The sequence below is a fragment of the Acanthisitta chloris genome, unplaced genomic scaffold, assembly GCF_000695815.1.
Source record: "Acanthisitta chloris isolate BGI_N310 unplaced genomic scaffold, ASM69581v1 scaffold42762, whole genome shotgun sequence".
NCBI classification, from domain to species: domain Eukaryota; kingdom Metazoa; phylum Chordata; class Aves; order Passeriformes; family Acanthisittidae; genus Acanthisitta; species Acanthisitta chloris.
The window spans coordinates 56,219-73,722 of NW_008661868.1; the positions used below are offsets into that span (position 1 = coordinate 56,219).

The 17,504-nt window shown below is 39.0% G+C and overlaps 1 protein-coding gene across 1 annotated transcript in view; it reads right to left on the bottom strand.

Annotated features, from left to right (window-relative positions):
* Positions 1–10,015, bottom strand: part of MAP7 (microtubule-associated protein 7) — a 35,974-nt gene extending 25,959 nt beyond the window's left edge. Inside the window, exons 1-3 of the mRNA XM_009070351.1 lie at positions 9,762–10,015; positions 6,334–6,444; positions 483–596 (exon numbers count right to left, since the gene is read on the bottom strand). Coding sequence (XP_009068599.1) covers positions 483–596; positions 6,334–6,444; positions 9,762–9,897 — 361 coding nt within the window. The 5' untranslated portion in view covers positions 9,898–10,015. The remainder of the gene's footprint in view (positions 1–482; positions 597–6,333; positions 6,445–9,761) is intronic.
* Between the last annotated feature and the right edge of the window lie 7,489 nt (positions 10,016–17,504).

Genomic DNA, 17,504 nt, shown 5'->3' on the forward strand with positions numbered 1-17,504 from the left:
ATAATAACCTCACTAAACTTGCATGTTTAACTTCACATGTATTAAACACACAGTAACCACGGCCTATCTTTATACAAGCCTAACTTGTTCCATGTGGGAAGAGCCCAGTAGGGAGTGAAACTCCTTTGCAGCAAGCACCTAACAGCCTTAGTAGTGGATGTGCTGAATCAGCTCTTTACAACATTCTGTGCATTTCCTTAAACAGCCATGGACAGCATGATGTTGTTGCCCTGCATGTTTTGTATTAATTGATGAAGAAGCCAAAGAAATAAGTAAGAGGTGAGAGGAGAAAGAGAGAGAGGCATAGCAAACAGCTGTACAAACAAGCTTTCGTGCTGTTACACGAAGTAATCACAGACATTCAAGCTCATTCTGGGATGCTACCATACACTCATAATTAGATCAGTGACTTTACAACATCCGGCAGGGAATCTGCAAAAATAAGTGTCTGAGACATGAAGCCTCTGTTCTTATAGGATTACCTGCATCTCCAGACAACGCAGCTGTGCTTTTACTTCGGGCCAGGAATGAGTGGGTAGGCGTCAGGAGCCTGCTAACGATGCTGCTCTCCCATGGGCTGAGCTGCAGACGGCGAGCTGAACGTGCACCACACAAGCAACATGTTAGATCAAACACACTGCCAATAACTACATGCTGCAGAAGTATTAGTAGTATCTCCTCACTACTGCATACCATGAAAATCTTGAAACTGTCCTTCAGAGATTAAAGGCATACAGTCAGTCAGTGTTTTGCATTTTATTCTTATACCGTTTTAGCAGAATTCCTATAGAAACACATATATCTGAATATTTAATTTGTGTTACTGCCTGTGGCATTATGGGAAACTGTTATCAAATTAATACTGGTATTTTGCACATCCAGCACATTCTGTATTAGGAATGCTAGCATAACTTCCCTTCCAGGAGAACAGTTGCCACTCCTAAATATACGTTTCAAAAGAGATGTTTGTGTCCCACTCTCTTTCTACATGTAAGATACATAGTCTTCCAGTTACACTAAAACACCTTCTGAAGTCTGCCAGCCTAGCCAGGAAAAAACCCAACGAAGGTTGCTTACAACTACACAGCAAATTGTGTCAAGAGGTTTTCTCAAAGCATCACAAAAGGATACAGTGTGCATCAACTGCAGATACCAAGCTCAGGAGCTAGTTGTCTCAGTAATATATGAAGCCACAGAATAGTAAGTACATTTGATCATTAATTCTCTGTCAAAAGATACTGCTAATGATCACTTTTCATGTAAAACAGTAAACAAGAGTCAACTTTTTGCATTGTTAGTCTGCTTTGAAAATACACTACACGTTAACCAGGCTGGAATGACTCCCTTGCTTTGCTTTTCCCAGTATTGCCTAATGCAAATTTGGCTTGTCTGTCTCTATCTGCCTATAAAATACTACTTAAACATTTATCATGGTGAAGCAGGAACCAAAATAACCCTACAAGATGTTTTCTGTATTGAATTAGATATTTCCTTGATACTCCGATACAACAAATGGTATTATAATGAGCATCACAAAACATTCAACTAGTTCCCAAAGTAGTTCATTACAGTAAGCTTACACTACAGCAATAATCTTGATGTTACAAGTGAAAGGTTTTCTTACATCTCAGCAGTCATTTGCCTTAGTTTGGTGTTTGCAGCAACAAAACTGCAGCTTGAATTTATGAGGCTCAGTCTCTAAAACATTCACTGAAGTGACTGCTGTAATAAACTTGAGATTAATTTGCATTTTTAAAGGTAGAGATCCATCACTTTTAATAGCCATAAACTCTGAATCTGTCTTTAATCTACTCCATGCTGAGCCCCATGAAAAGAGGGCTGATCTCAATCTCATCCTATGAAAATATAATTGCCTAATCTGCCCTCAGTGCTGTTTTTCACTTCTCAAATTGCTCCCCTAAATTCCGCTAACTCAATAAGGGGCATTACTATAGAAATACAGGACTCTCAAACACAGCAGGCTCTCTGCATAACTGTCCTTCTACACAATACACTATGCCAGAGCTCTCTGTGATTAATGGCTCCATTCTGCATTGGTACAGATCATACAGACACACAAAATACCCTACAGAGACCTCCATTACAGCACACACATTATCATTAAGCTTGTAATTTAACAATGAAGAAAAATCACAGAACTACCATTAAACTGGATGCAATAATGGTAAAGTCTTTGCTTCTTTTCCTCTCCAGGCACCATGCTCAGTGTCATCACTGTTCAAAGCTACTGTTGCAAGACAACAGATTCTCTTTCATAGTCTCAGGCTTTACTAGGTGAGGCTCACAGGCACGAGTATGGAGGAATCCAGAGAAACTCTTCTACTGTAGTTTAACATAAAGATCACACAATTTCAGAAAGCAATCTCTGAAATTTTAGGGCAGTAAATCAGTGCTATGTACACCATAAATTTCTTGGAGTTCATCTGTACAGCTGCAAATAGCTGATAAGTAAATGTCAGAATGTAAATACAGCCCTGTGGGTCAGCCATGGACCTTACCTTACCCATGGGGCCTCAGAGATGAAGTAGTCTCAAAAGGAAACAGCTAACAGACTGATGATTTAGAACACTAAATAGCCACGTCTCACCTACCTCACGTCCCTTATCCTAAAGTATTATTTCATTCTCTTTTTTCTTTGCACCTAACACAGGGGAATTTATATCCACATCACCTACTGGAAGCAATCACATGGCTACAGCATCCAACTAAAGAACTGAGGCAGTGTTTGGGAGTGAGCTAGCTGATATGCACAACAGAGAGCTGAGAGAGACCAACAAAAACTTTCTTCTCCCTTTAAGTAACAGGCCTGGTTCAGGGGTGTCAAAATAGTTTTAGCCAGGACCTTGAAGTCTCCCCTGAATCTCTATAATGGGTTTAGAACAGAGTTCATTTAGATGAACCTTGACTTTGTGGATCAAGGACATCACAAATTCAATTTTCCAAATGTACAGATCCCTGAAAGCATCATATTTGACACTTGCAATACATATTATAACAGATATTAGCATCACCATCCACCTAGAACAGCTAAATAAACTTTTGCCCACTGATACAAGTACAAGAGCATTAACACCTAAATGCACTGAACAACTTCAGTATGGTGTCCAAACCACACTGGAGCAAACTGAACACTGAACAAAAACAAAATGGTAAGATCAACTTTAGGACTGTCAGGTCAGGTGTTTTAGTTTTCTTGCTCTTTTTGTTTTAAATACTTTAGGGTGATGTTTTCAAGATTTAGTCTTTCAAACTATCTGACAGACCAGGGGAAGCAGCATTTTTTGTTCTCATGCTGTGTTAAGCTGTCACTCTAAGGGCTATTTCATAGAATGATAGAATGGTTTGGCTTGGAAGGGACCTAAAGATCATCTAGTTCCAACTTCCCTGCCATGGGCAGTGACACCCTCCACCAGGTTACTACACCAGGTTGCTCAGTGCCCCATCCAACCTGGCCTTGAACACTTCCAGGGAAGGGACATCCACAACTTCTTTGGGCAGCCTATTCCACCTGTCTCGTCACCCTCAGAGTGAAGATTTTCTTCCTAATATCTAATCTAAATGTACTCTTTCAGTTTGAAGCCATTCCCTCTTGTCCTATCACTACATCACTTTCCAGCTCTCTTGTGGTCCTTTTAGGTACTAGAAGGTTGCTCTAAGATCTCCCTGGAGCCTTCTCTTCTCTGAGCTGAATAACTCCAACTCGGTCTTTATTGCTCCTTGTTTCCACACATGAACACACTTGTGATAGGGTGGCTGGTACAAGCAAGTACCCCTACCTCCAGCCACAAGCAGGTTAGTTTTAACAGATTAAAAATCTTTATAACCTAACTTGTAAGGAAAAAACACATGAAGTCATAGGGAGCTGGAAAAAGTTAATTGATTACAATCATCTGTATTTGTCTCCAGGATATAGAGCATGAAAGTTGTCTTAGCAGCAGCAGAATAAATTGCAAACAAGCAAACGGCAGCATCTGATTAGCTGTAGGAACAGATGGGAGGCAGGGATTTAACAGGCCTGCTGATGAGCACCACGAAGGAGGCTCTCATTGATAAATGTAGCGTTGGCTCACACAGAGCCAGAGAGTGAGGAGTAGATGAGGGAAAACTGCTCTAGGTTTAGATTCTCTTTCAACAGGAAACACTACTGCAGTCTCTGAATGTCTTCTGTAAAGGTGGCAGAAAAAGGTGATACAGTGGTTGAGACTATTATCTACATGAAAGGAAAAACACTGTGGAGAGGAGGAGGAAAACAACTATGGTACGAGTTTTACAAAACTCAAAGGGTGTAACTCCTATCTCATCTAAGTATTATCCCCTTGCTAAGCTCTCCTTAAAGAGCACAGTTACCAAAATTTACTTGTCAACAGCAGTTTTCTCCACTTGAATGTGTGTGTTCATGTTTTGCTACAGTTTCAACTACTGGCTAACTACACTAACACAGAAGCATAATAAGAAGACTGTTCTAGCTGCCCAACTATACAAGTGTGATAAAGAGCTATATAGCAATATTGTACTTGAAAAGTCCTTCAGGCAATTAGTTAATGAAAACTTTCGTCTTGTTCTGCACCAAAAAACGTAATACTGTCCTTCAAGTGACAAAAAGGTGCTGCTTAACAGATGACAAGTTCTTGTTGACAGCCATAAGCCACTTAGTAGTTAAGCTTGTCATCCTCATCTCCAGGTCACTGTTTTGCAAGTAGGAGTATGTATTACAAAGTGTGATCAGGTGCCCTCTGGAAGGTGAAACAGGGAGCAGACAATCAGAGCCTTCCTTTGAACACCTGCCTTAAGAGGCTGAAGCCACTGGAGAGACAAGTGGCACTTCTCCAGATACACAGCTCAATTAGGTTTAGGTATACAACTGCACGAGAAAGAGCATTTTAGCATTTGGATTAACTTTCAGTCTTGGAGTCTGCAAAAGATTAAAGAGACTTCTGGAGAATTCTGTGTTGTTTTAATGAAACTGCCAAGCAAAGAATGCCTCAATATTTTGACATATGTCCATCACTTCCATATTCTCTCTCTCCCAACCACTATTCAGTTTAACTTCTCCTGAATTTAAAATGGGTGGCAGAAGCTACAACACAATGAGTTAGTCCATGAGAGACTATCCATCATACTTCATCCCTGCTGCTGTTCACCTGCCCCCCATCACTGAGATCCTTCCTCAAAAAAGCATCCTCTGGCAAAGAACAGCAACTATCTGGGAAAAATATACACACCTGAAAAGCTAATAAAGTTAAAACTGACTGAATTTCAGCATTTACAGCAAGAAATTATTGGCAGTTTTGAATAAATTATTTCCTAATGCAATGCTGTATTTTTCACACATTACCAGACTCTACAACTAGATTAGCCCCTAGGATGAACATGGCTCATCAAATCAACCATATACACACATTCAATCATGAACTTGGTTAAGACACACAAATAATGACATGGACCAAACAGTTTTGAACACATCCAAAACTCCATTTTAAAAACTATTTTTTAAAACATGAATTTTTTTTGATTGAAATGGGACAGAACTTCTCATTCTCAGTAGAGGACAAAAAAAGTCCCTACCGAGCACTCTTCTGTAAAGCTCTTTGCACAGGTTACACAAGAGACATTCTTTTATAAAACTTTTAAGCTCAATGTTTCAATCTCATAAATCCTCACAACAGAGGCAGTAATTCAGCTATGTTAATTTTTTAAAGCTTGATGGTTTATCATTTTTGCAGACTTGTAAACACCAAAAATGTACACTGAAATGAAGCAATCTTTGAAAAGTAACTAGACACAAAAAGTCAATAAACAGACAAGATGAAAAACAGCCACACCTCTGTGATAAAATAACCAGAAATGTTAATAAACCAACCAGAAATTGTAATAAAATAACTGCTTGAAAGCTTCATGCAACATGTTCTTAGATAATCAAGAACCACTACTGAAAAAGAAAGGAAAACAAAACAACACTGAAATGGCCTAGTGCAAATAAAAGGTCACACATGATTTCATGCACTGTGGAGCGGTGTATTCCTTCAGTACTTGTACCTCATTTACTAAAAACCTGACAGAAGCACTGCTTTTATCATTTGCTAAAGTAGGATTGTTTAGGTAAGTTCTCTTGTTTTAAAAAATAAGAAATAGATATTTCTTCTCACAGGAAAAAATGTTCAACCATTTACTTGTCACATTTGAAGTCTTTTCACTACCACTTAGATGAAGTACAGAAAATGACTTCAGAAGCTTGTTTCATGTGCAAAGTAACACACCAGTATAGAACATTCTTTCTTGCTGCTCTTTTTTTTTTTTTCTTTGAAACTGTACCTCTGTCTGGAGAATTTAGTAATGTTGCAGATGAGGAGGAGAGCCGCTTGTTAATGACTGGATCAACATGTTTCGAAAGGTTCATTGTTGAAACAGACCGCCTGCCTCGATCTAAAACAAATGGAGATAATGCTAATTGACAGCCCACATGCAATAGTGCAAGTTCCTAGCTCACTAGCGGGAGGAGGAAAACATGACTAGGTCACTCCTGCTCTACCACAAGAACTTTCAAAATAGAATGGATTTCTCAGCAGACGTTGTACAGGTGACTCAAAGACTGGGCACAAAACTGTTTCAGTTTCTAATGTGTAAAATATTCTGTTCATTGATTATCATTCAATGGATTGCAATCTAAAGCCTTTCAACATTCTCACAAAGACCTTGCTTGAAGACACTTGAAAATGCAAAGTTATTAATTAAAAAAACCCCACCTTAACACCTGAATGAAAGGTGACATTTGACTGGGCACAGTTCCCAGGCAGATGGTCAATGTCATGACAATACTGAAAGATTAAGGGAAGACTAGTGCACAAGTGAGGGCAAGCACTGAAGAAGTTAAAAGATCTAGTTAAAAATCCCACGGTTATGTATAAGTGCTAAACCACCCACCACAGAGTCATTTTCTACCTGCTGAGTGTGAAGTTGTAGTGAGTCAATCCAAAACAGCACACAGCTTAGCAGATAAAGAAAATCAGTCTCTGTGGAAGGCACTTGTAATGCACCTATTTGGTGCATATAACACTAAAGGGTTATAATTTGCTTTTAGGTTCTGTACATTTTAGAGCAGTATTACACCATTTGCTTGCACCAGTGCTGCAGTCAGCACCTGCAGCCTACTGTGCATGGGTGATGGTTATGTCAAGAATAGAGACTGTGCACACTTTGTGCATGTGTGTGTCACAGAAAGGTTGCTAGCAATGGCAGAGGAGAAGGAATGAACTGAACAGGATAGCTATGACACTTCTGTTCTCCAAAAAAGCTCCACATGCATCAACACATTCTCTGTTGCAAATCTGCATCTGAAAATCTGACATTCAGAAGATACTATAAGAGTCAATTCTGCTTTTGCTTACGTTTTAGCATGTACTGAACCTCAGCACTACTCAGCAAAGCATTCAACCATGCTGAAATACAATGGGGCTCGAGCACATGCCTAACTGCTCTGCTGATCCATATTCTGTGTGTGCAGAAATAAGTCCACATACTGTTTTGGAAGCAGATACAAACTCAGGACACTGACAACATTAAGGATGATGTTGTTGAAATATTATTTGCAATTGTTTATTTAATATTATATTTACCTGTTCTGACCTAGTGGGTTAAAGTATACTCACTGTGTACAAAACAGTTTCATAGAACTACAGTATATGAAAAATACCTTAACTCTCCTCAGATCTATGAACTATACAGGATTCAGTATAACTGGTTGGGACAAAGAAGAATTCTCCCCTACCCCATGTGATTATTTGCTCACTTTGTCTAATGTCAGAATGACTCAGTGAGGGTACAGAACTGGCTGACAGGGAACTGGAATGGGAATGGAACTCAGAAATGGGTTTTAAAAGGAGAAATCTAAATGTTATGACTAAGAACAAGAACTCTGTAGGCTGGCAAGGTTATTACACATTGATCTATGGTGTATATTAGAGAATGCTTTGTGCAAGTCATTTCTGGAGACAGGATGCTCAGGTTTCCAGAGAATAGAGCAGTATCTGTGGGAATGGGATGGCGATTGTGATCTCTCATATCTAATCTATCGCTGAGAAACTATAGAGTATATCAGTACAGCCCAAAAGCTTCTACATTTGGCAGAAAGGATGAAGTGCATTAACCAGCTTTCTGAAGGTGACAAATGACAATGTGAAACATCACCTCTGCTATCTGGCATGCCAACATTTTCTTGTGTCAATGAACCTTATTTAAATTAAAGATATTCAGCATAAGGATTTGCATGTAAGTGTTGGCAATATGAATCCTATAAATGCACATTAGGTCAAATGCAATCCATTGCCTAGAAAACTGCTGCTTTCTTTGTCCTAAAAAAAAACCACAAAAAAAGCTCCAAAACTCCAGAATTAAAATACCCATGAACAACACAACAGCCAGTGCAGCTGGTGATATGTCTGTGTTCATGTGCAAAATAATTGTAAATCCTGTGTGCATGTAGTATGCTAAAAGGGTTTTAGAAAATAGCAAAATATTAAAATCTGGTCTCCTTGAATTCCAGTAGACAGAATATTATGCTTCATTCCAGTGAATTGTGCCAAATCTTTGGAGTCAGCCCATAGTAAGTCTCCACAGTAAAAACAAATAATAACGAAAAAATCTGGTACTAACAACAGTTCTAATCTATCAGCATGATGTTAAGCATGCATTGCAGCTACATGAGGGTGGTTTAGTTACTGATGATCTCATTTCCTGAGAACTAGCTATGGGTAAAGGAAGAACAAACCACAGCATTATGTACCAGGTTTTCTAGCACCACCCAGAGATCTGAAGTGGTGCTCCAGGCCTGCTAAATCGAGAAAGGTGAATGATGATTCAAAAAAATAACCTAGGGACAGAATGCAAGAAAATGATTTTTCACAGAAAAGAAAATAAAAATCAAATAAGTTATACAGAGTTAAGCAAAAAAGTAACCCTTTATGAAAAATAACTGTTTATTGAACTTATATATGACAAAGATTTCAGTGTATTCTTTTCTCAACCTTTTTTTCCTCCTTGATGAAAGGTTGGACACATTGAAACTAGAATAGGAAGAATGCTTTATTTCTTCCACCAGAAAGTTGTATTTATTGGAAAAGTTCTCTTTTTGGGGGGTTTGAGTCATATTTAACAGGGCATATACACATTAATGATTGGCAGATTAAATTAGAGAAGATAATTGGGGAAAAGAGCATATAGCCGAAATTCACTTAATTTACCCATCTTTAAGTTTTTCTAGGGGAAAAAAAGGGACTTCTAGCTCTCAAAGTATCTGTGCAAGACACAGATAGCTTATTACAATGAAGAATTTTTCTTCTTTGTGTCTATTATAATCTCAGTATTCGGTCACTTCCACCAGACCTAGTTTTTGAGGCATATAGCTAGCATTTGCCACAGTAGCTCATATCACAAGCTTGACACAGCACAAGCACACCCACATATTCACACACAACAGCAAAGCAGAAGCAAGAAGCTGTAGCAAGATAGTTACAGAATTAGTCAACTCCTGAAACAAGCTTTAGCTTTTGTTCAGATTTCTCCTTGTTGTCTTTTTGCTACCCAAGAATGTCAGAAACATGCCATTGCTAGCAATAATAAGACCAAGAGTAGAGAATTTAAACCAACATACACTGAATCATTCTTCCTTTTAACAGAAACAAAATAAATTCCAGTTAACTGGCAGGGCAGGGAAACTGGCCAGCAAACCAAGCCTCCCTCTTTACCTGTGCTATTAATGCGGTTATGGAGTGCTCCTCCCCAGGACCACCTGTTTTGCTTTTGTTTTGGCTTCTGGCTTCTTTCAATTGTGCGACGTACAACAGCTTCATGGCGTTCCTTAAGTACAACAGGATAATACATTTGGACACTATTGAGTTTTTAACTTCATCTTCTCATCAGACCCTGCTCCCCTCCATCCACATGGACAAAACCAAGCAGGCACCTTAGAGTTGTGTTTAAATTTATGTGCTGCCTACTAAGACACACATTAGACAGGATTAAGCAGCAATTAAGCCATAAATAAGTTAGAATGTTAACTGAAATTTTGAAAAAGTAAGATCTGTTTGAGAGCTGCAGAACTACAGGGAAAAAAATAGTGGCCCTGTTATGGCAACCACTGCACAAAAACACCTTAGTGCTACTTTCCACCTACAAAATACTAGAAGAGTGGGAGAGCTAGGAAACAAAAAAGCCCTTAAGGACGAGCTGACTTACACAGGATGTCACCAGACACAGTTCTCAGCTTAACTGAGGCAAATCAGCGTATTTCATTACACACTCACTTTTTAAAAGGTTTTGTTAGGGCAACTATTATTTAGCTACCCTTATACTGAATGGCTAGGAATTAACAGATAACCACCTGACCCAATTTGTGTTTTACTGCAGGAGTTTGTGCAGTGCCAAACAGTGTAACCCAGGCATGCTCAACTTCACTGCAATTGATTCACAGCAGGCACTAAGAGAAGGAGTACTTGTGCAAGTAATGCTTAAAATCCTTTTGCACACTCTGGAAAACTGACCATGGCTCACGTTGCATTCTTTACATTAACCTTTAGAGAAAAAGCTTGATAATACTGTATCTTACAGGAAAACCAAGTTGAAAAGTGTTTTTATGACATATGTTGTTACCTTATCTTCTTCTAGTCTCTGCCTTCGCTTTTCCTCTACGGCAGCTCTCCTTCTCTCTTCCTTTAGTCTCTGCTCTTCTAGCTTCTTCCTGCGCTCCTCTAGGTGCTTTTCATAATGTTGCCGGGCTCTCTCTTCTCTTTCTAACCAGACAGATTCTCTTGCAGCTGTCAGAAAAATCAGAAATAAAAGTATTAACATGCCATATGCAATGAAGACTTTAATACACTTCAAATAGCCAAGCTAAATGGAAAAAGCTTTTGAACTCACTTTCTTAAGAGATACACAATATCCTAATCTCTCCTTGTGTATTAGTATGTTGTGTAGCCTGGACACATTTATTTCCTTTAATCTCAATTTACTTATTATGAATTACTACCAGTTAACTTGTTAGAGCATATATTTTCTACTGTAGAAGAAATTATTTTTTAGTAGTTTCAAATGCCTAACTACTTGTCAGATGTATGTGAACACACTTCTGTTGTACAAGCCATGATAATTCTCTGCAATATTTTACTGAAAAAAAGGACAGTAAAAAGAAAGGTAAAACTATCACCACTTTCACCTTTACTATTTTATACAGTAGAATAGAAGTGGCTGGGATGGCAATTCTAGCACCTGGACTGTTAGCTGCACCACCAGAAGGAAAACGTTACCCACCAAAGAAGCCAGTCTAAAGGTGAACTTTAATCTATCACATAACTCCACTGCTGCACAGCTCTGAGCAACATGTTTCAGCAGAAGTAATCAAGACAAATCAAGAACCACTAAAAGAGACAAATTTTGCTCCCCATCAGGGTCTGAATTTTTGGTACTATCTGGAAAATGGATTCAAACTGCAGTCCATGAAACCAATTACTCTGCTTTTTCTAAAATCCCAGGCAATTGATTCCTCTGGATTTTCATGAACTGACAGTTGGGAGTGCAGCAAGAAATGCACATGATGGTCACAAGATAAGTATCAGTGAGAGCCACATTATAAAACCATACACAGAAGGAGCTCATTGATAACACAGCAGAAACATGGAACTGTGACAACAAAGTGTCAAAAAGCCTTTTGGTTTCCAAGACCAGCAATGTAAGGAAGTTCTTTACCTAAGTCTGAGACAGTATTTTTTAAAAACTTAAATCTGGGGAAAAAAGAAAAAAAAGCCTGTTTTTATAATCACATACTGCAGAACAGCAACTTCAACCTTCAATTAGAAGAGACATTTGTGTTGTTTGACAACCACATACCAAAACCAAAACACCCAAATGCTTTTAGGTATTCAGAGCAGACACTGCAATCAGTTCTTATAATGCTAGGACTCATCTTCACCAAATTGCTCTTTTGCACTTTCTTGCCTACTCAAACAAATCCCATCTCACCTAATAAATAACTCTAAACCTTATGTACTTGCATACTCGATCCCATAGAAAATTTATACCCCGAGTAGATCAGTTCATATTGTAGAGTTATCTCTCTTAAGAAAGAATCTTTCTACCATTTCAGCGTCAAATGCTTTGCTGAGAAAAGCAGACAGCATCTTTAGCTTTGCTGTGGGATACAAACTAGTAGAGATGTTTGTCAAGCAGCTACAAGCACTGTATGACACCCTCTTGATAAGAGAGGTGAAAGCTCAGCAAGATGTTTGCAGGAAATTTATCATAGCTAGAATAATTATAGCAACAAGGAATGGTACAGTTGCTTAGATAATTACCAACAATAGGTGTGAGAAGTGACATCTGTAACTGTGAAATACTAATGCAAGAGACAGCAGAAGAAATATTTTTCTATGCTAATTTAGTTAAGTGAGTTGAAGGAGAAACGTAAACTGCAGATTAAGGCAGAATATAGCAGAAAAAGCAGCTTCCAGGTCAACTAAAATCTGCAAAGGCTCCTTCAGGTATACTTACAACATAACAAAATAGAGCCAGAACTGGTGTTCCAAATATAAGGCTAATTTGTAAATCAGAAACATGCATCTGTTGCCTCTTCTTGGGATCCAAGAGCTCACCAAGAGAATGGAAGGACAGAGGTGACTCTTTGTGGTGGTCTACCCTTCTCCTGGAAGTACATGACTCCTCATGGTTATTGAACCTTAGAATGGTTTGGGTCAGAAGGGACCTAGAGCCAGAACTGGTGTTCCAAATATAAGGCTAATTTGTAAATCAGAAACATGCATCTGTTGCCTCTTCTTGGGATCCAAGAGCTCACCAAGAGAATGGAAGGACAGAGGTGACTCTTTGTGGTGGTCTACCCTTCTCCTGGAAGTACATGACTCCTCATGGTTATTGAACCTTAGAATGGTTTGGGTCAGAAGGGACCTTGGAGATCATCTAGTTCCGACCCGACCTCCATGGACAGGGACACCTTTCACTAGACTAGGTTAGAGTTCCATCCAACCTGGCCTTGAATACTTCCAGGGATGGGACATCCACAGCTTCTCTGGGCAACCTGTGATGCCATCTTTCTATTGCTCAAGTACAGAAAAGACTGAGCAAAGGGCTCAGTCTGAGCCCACTGTTTCCAACAATCTGAGTTACATCCTGAACATCCTGAAGTGTAAGGTATGTCACCTCTGAAGTAGCATCCCCTCTCTTTTTGTCTTTGCCTTCTACTTAACAGTCCAACTTTTCTACCCAAGGCCTTGCTCAGAACCACTGTCAGCCTGTCACCAGAAAGGCACTGATTTTTGAAAAAGCTTTTTTTTTTTCCAGTAGCCTCTACACAGCTGGACTGCAGAATACAGTCAGTCCAAACACTTACTCTACATGCAATTATCTTGTTTTCCTCAGGAAATGAGGATAAAGGCCTCTAAAAGCAACAACCCAGTTAATTTTAACCAACGACTTTGTGAAAAAATACACCTCAAAAATACCTGTTATCTTCAGTACCATCTAAAGACCACCTAAATACTGGCAAAAAGACATTTCCAAACTGCTTACATTTATAGGGAAAAAGAATAAATAGTATCTTTAAGCTTTGAATTCTGCACTGCAAACATTTCATGTTAACTATTGCTTTCTCCTGAATCTCTGTTTAAAATAATTGAAATAATTGTTCACTCATGCTAGACTGCAGTGATGTTAAATAACTGTTAAATGCCATTCCTGGAGGATATGGTATTCCTCTCTCTTTCTGTTCTTTCCTTATGATTACTTCCTGTGAAGCTTTTCCTCCAAGATATCATTTCCAGAATTGTGTCCTATTTAAGTTTAGTGTTTTGGCTCATTTCTGGTGCAGAAATGTGTAGAGAGTTTGTTCCAGTCCTGCAGACAGCACTGCACAGATACATATAGATACAGAGCTTGTACTACTTCAGTTTTAAAGGGTATATGATTTTATGGACTCACTTTATTCTGACATGCCCAACTGTAAAACTAGTCTTAATTTCCAGTCTATTATTTGTCTTCTGTAGATACCACAGAAACGGATCTTGGGAGACAAAAAAATAAAGAGAATCATTCTCTACCCTCCCCTTAAAAGGAAATCTGGAGTCCATTTCATTTACTGCATCCAAAATTTATATAATTTTATCTCTCTTATAAGATTTAGCTTCCCTAGCTAACCATTCAAGAGTCACACTAGATTGTTCCCTCATGCAACATCATATGTTTGCAGTCTAAGTTAGACCTATTTTCACAAAGAAAATGCTCTAGACTCTTTCCACAAATAGAGAAAAAATCTTCCCTACTTTTAAATTAATTGATTTTTCCTAAGTATCAATTCCTACATTTTATCTTACTATAGAATCAAAGGAGAATACTTGTTTTGTTTTCACTGCTTCTATATGCACTATTGACATTCTTCTGTGAACCTTAGGGCTCAGTTTTTGCCATCTACAAGGCAGATATATACAGTGACATAAGTTAGTGTCCTTCAGATATGAAGATATCTTCAGGCTAAGAAGTTAAAATAACATCTTCTGATTTCATTCTCATGTCCCTATTTATGAATTTGTGGAAACTTTTTTTCTGTTACCCCAGACAGAAATAAACTAATTGTATTCTAGGAGAAAAACTGAAGTTCACTCAAGGGTTAAAAATGCCTGCTCTAAGGTAAAAATTAGGGGTATTCTCTATTCTGGATACATAGGTGTGTTTCTGGAAGCACTGCAAGCTGTGTTCCATAGAGACACATACATCGAATGCCTTGCTGACAGAAGGAGTCAGCAGATGTGCCTGCAAGAAACTGAAGATAGCTGTGGAAGTTCTTTTATAATTGCTTCTCCTGAAACTATGCTAAGAGCTCTGCCTGGTGCTAAGCCAACACTGCACTCCAGTATGGGTATGGTCCAACAAAAAGACCTGAGCCTTCACAAATTGATGATCCTTCTCTCCCATGTAATAACACACAGTCTGAAAACAGGCAAGAATCGACCAAAGACAGCTTGAGCAGCATTCAAACAGCACCTGTATGCTGGAATCTTAAATGCCATAGGAGCAATTACATTAAAACTGAAAAATACAAAGAAAAGTCACAGCTTGATCCTTCTTCTCATTACTTAGTACAATCAATACATTTGAACACAGTCATGTGTTCAAGCACACAACATTAGAGCATAAAAACAAGATTTAGAAACTGAGCTCTAGACATGCTGTTAATGCCTTCTGCTTGTTTGCAAACTAGTAATGCTGGATTAGATTACAAAGCAGCATAATTAAGGCTGTGTTTCTGACACTTCTGAAGTGAGTAACAGAGCAAAAGAAAACAAGGTCACCAACAAAGAGACACTCCAATATTAAGAGACGCATAGGACTTGAAACCAATCAATTTTACACTAGAATTAGCTAATCTAATGCAGAAGATGTTAGCTGCAAACCATGCACGTTTCTTCTATGGAAATCATTTTGTAGTTTCTTTCCTGGATCATGCACACAGAGCCATTCTTTGCAGGGGTTTAAGGCTGTGAAGGAAGGGGGAGCATGCATTAAGTGTCAAAGCCTTTATTTTCTGTTTATCCATGTGAAGCAAAGAATGTGTCCCCAGATCCTCTTTTTCTGACCCTTCTGCTGTCTCTTCACTTCATCTTCTGGTTTACTGCCTATATAAAGGCAGATCAGTCTAGTACCATACTTTCTCAGTCTGCCTTTTGCATCCACCTTAGATGGACAGCTTACCTGAGTAAAGATCCTATAGTCTTTGTCAATCTTTCCAACCTTTATCTTTTCTGACTTTACAGCATTGACCTCAGCACAGCTTTCTCCTCTGACCGCTCTTTCACCTTTCCTCACTGCCAGCTCTGCACAGAGACTGTGACTGCCTCCTTGCTGCATTAGCAGTAAAATGGATCAGTGATGCTTTAACCATACCTAAAAATGGTGACATTACACACAAGTGGCTGACTGAACGAATTAGAAGGTGAACTTCAGAGCTGTAATTAAAGCAGAAGTTAATGTTACATTCTCTAAGCCAACCTTACCCCAGTAACCATGCTCCGAGGGACATTCAGCACAGAAATTTTTTAACTACTCATCCTTAAAAATCATTTTCTTGTCTTATAAACCCTTTGACACTCCAGTTCTCCAAGAAGATCTCAAAATGCTTCATATGCTAGGGTCACCAATTCCCAGTTTCTGTGGGGCTTCTTACTGCAGAAAAGTTGGGTCAAGTTCTGCCCTCAACTGCCAGGGAAGAAAATACACCAGAAGGAATGTACACACAGGAAAAAAAATTGTGATTTTTTTATTAATGTGATAGTTTGCCAATTATCAATTTCAAGTGGGAGAGGAATCTGCCTGATAATGTGATCTTTCAAATATTAAGAATTTAATGGATTTAGCCAATTTGAAACTCAGATGTATTCTAAAAACTAAGATTAATAACTCTCCATTTAAAGAAGTGCACTAAGTCAGAGGGCAGGATTACCATCTTTTGTTCCCAGTGCCAGAAACTAAACGAGCCATGTGTCCTTGTCAGGATCATATTTGCGATACAAAAAAGGTCAGTCTTCAAGCAGGATTAGCTTAGATAAAACATGCACAGATGTGAGACTTAAAATGGTTGTCTCAAGAATCAGGGACTGAGATTCTGCTAAGTAGTAACAATAAAATCCCAACTCTTCCCTCTTTGCTGGGCCACTACCTAAGGCTACTAGAGTGAAACCCATTTTAAAATTTCAGTTACTTTTCATGTTGAAAAACACATTTTGATTTTTCTTCCACGTTATGGACAACCAGATCTACACTAATAAATGGAACATGTCCAGAGACCAACTGACATAGAACAACTTTCACCTGTACTGCTAAACTTCTACCCTCCAGAATGGCAACAGCATTTAATCAACACATGAGGAAAAAACCATAGGCCTCCCCTGCCAATTCCCAAAACTTGTTTGGGAATCAGCGAGCAGACAGTTAGCTGGAGCTAAAACCCTGCCAGCATCATAAGAGTTTAACAGCAAGAACAATTACGTTTCAGCACCAGGGAATGCTTCTCAGCACTGTTTAACCTGGCAGTACAGGTACAACCAATATGGCAGCTGAGGGTGATGCCCCCAGACTGAAAGAGCAGGAACTTTTATTACAATTTTCCAGTTTGATCAGGCCATCTACCATGTTTGCCTTCACAAACAACTCAGTTCCAACACGTCTCTCACAGCCTCCAGTGCCAGAACACAGCCAGTCAGCCTGACAACACACACAAAGGAACTGCAGTGCCAAGCTGAAGCCAGAAACGTGACAGCTCCCTTCACCTGCCCTCTGAGAACAGCTCCATTTGACAGATATCACCCTCACCTACCATGGCCTCTCTCGGGATTACCATCTTGCACAACCCATGAGGGTTGGTCTCACATAAAGAGATCTGATATTTGTATTTTAAAGGACAGATGTTAACTTTGTGCATAGGCACTGTGGGA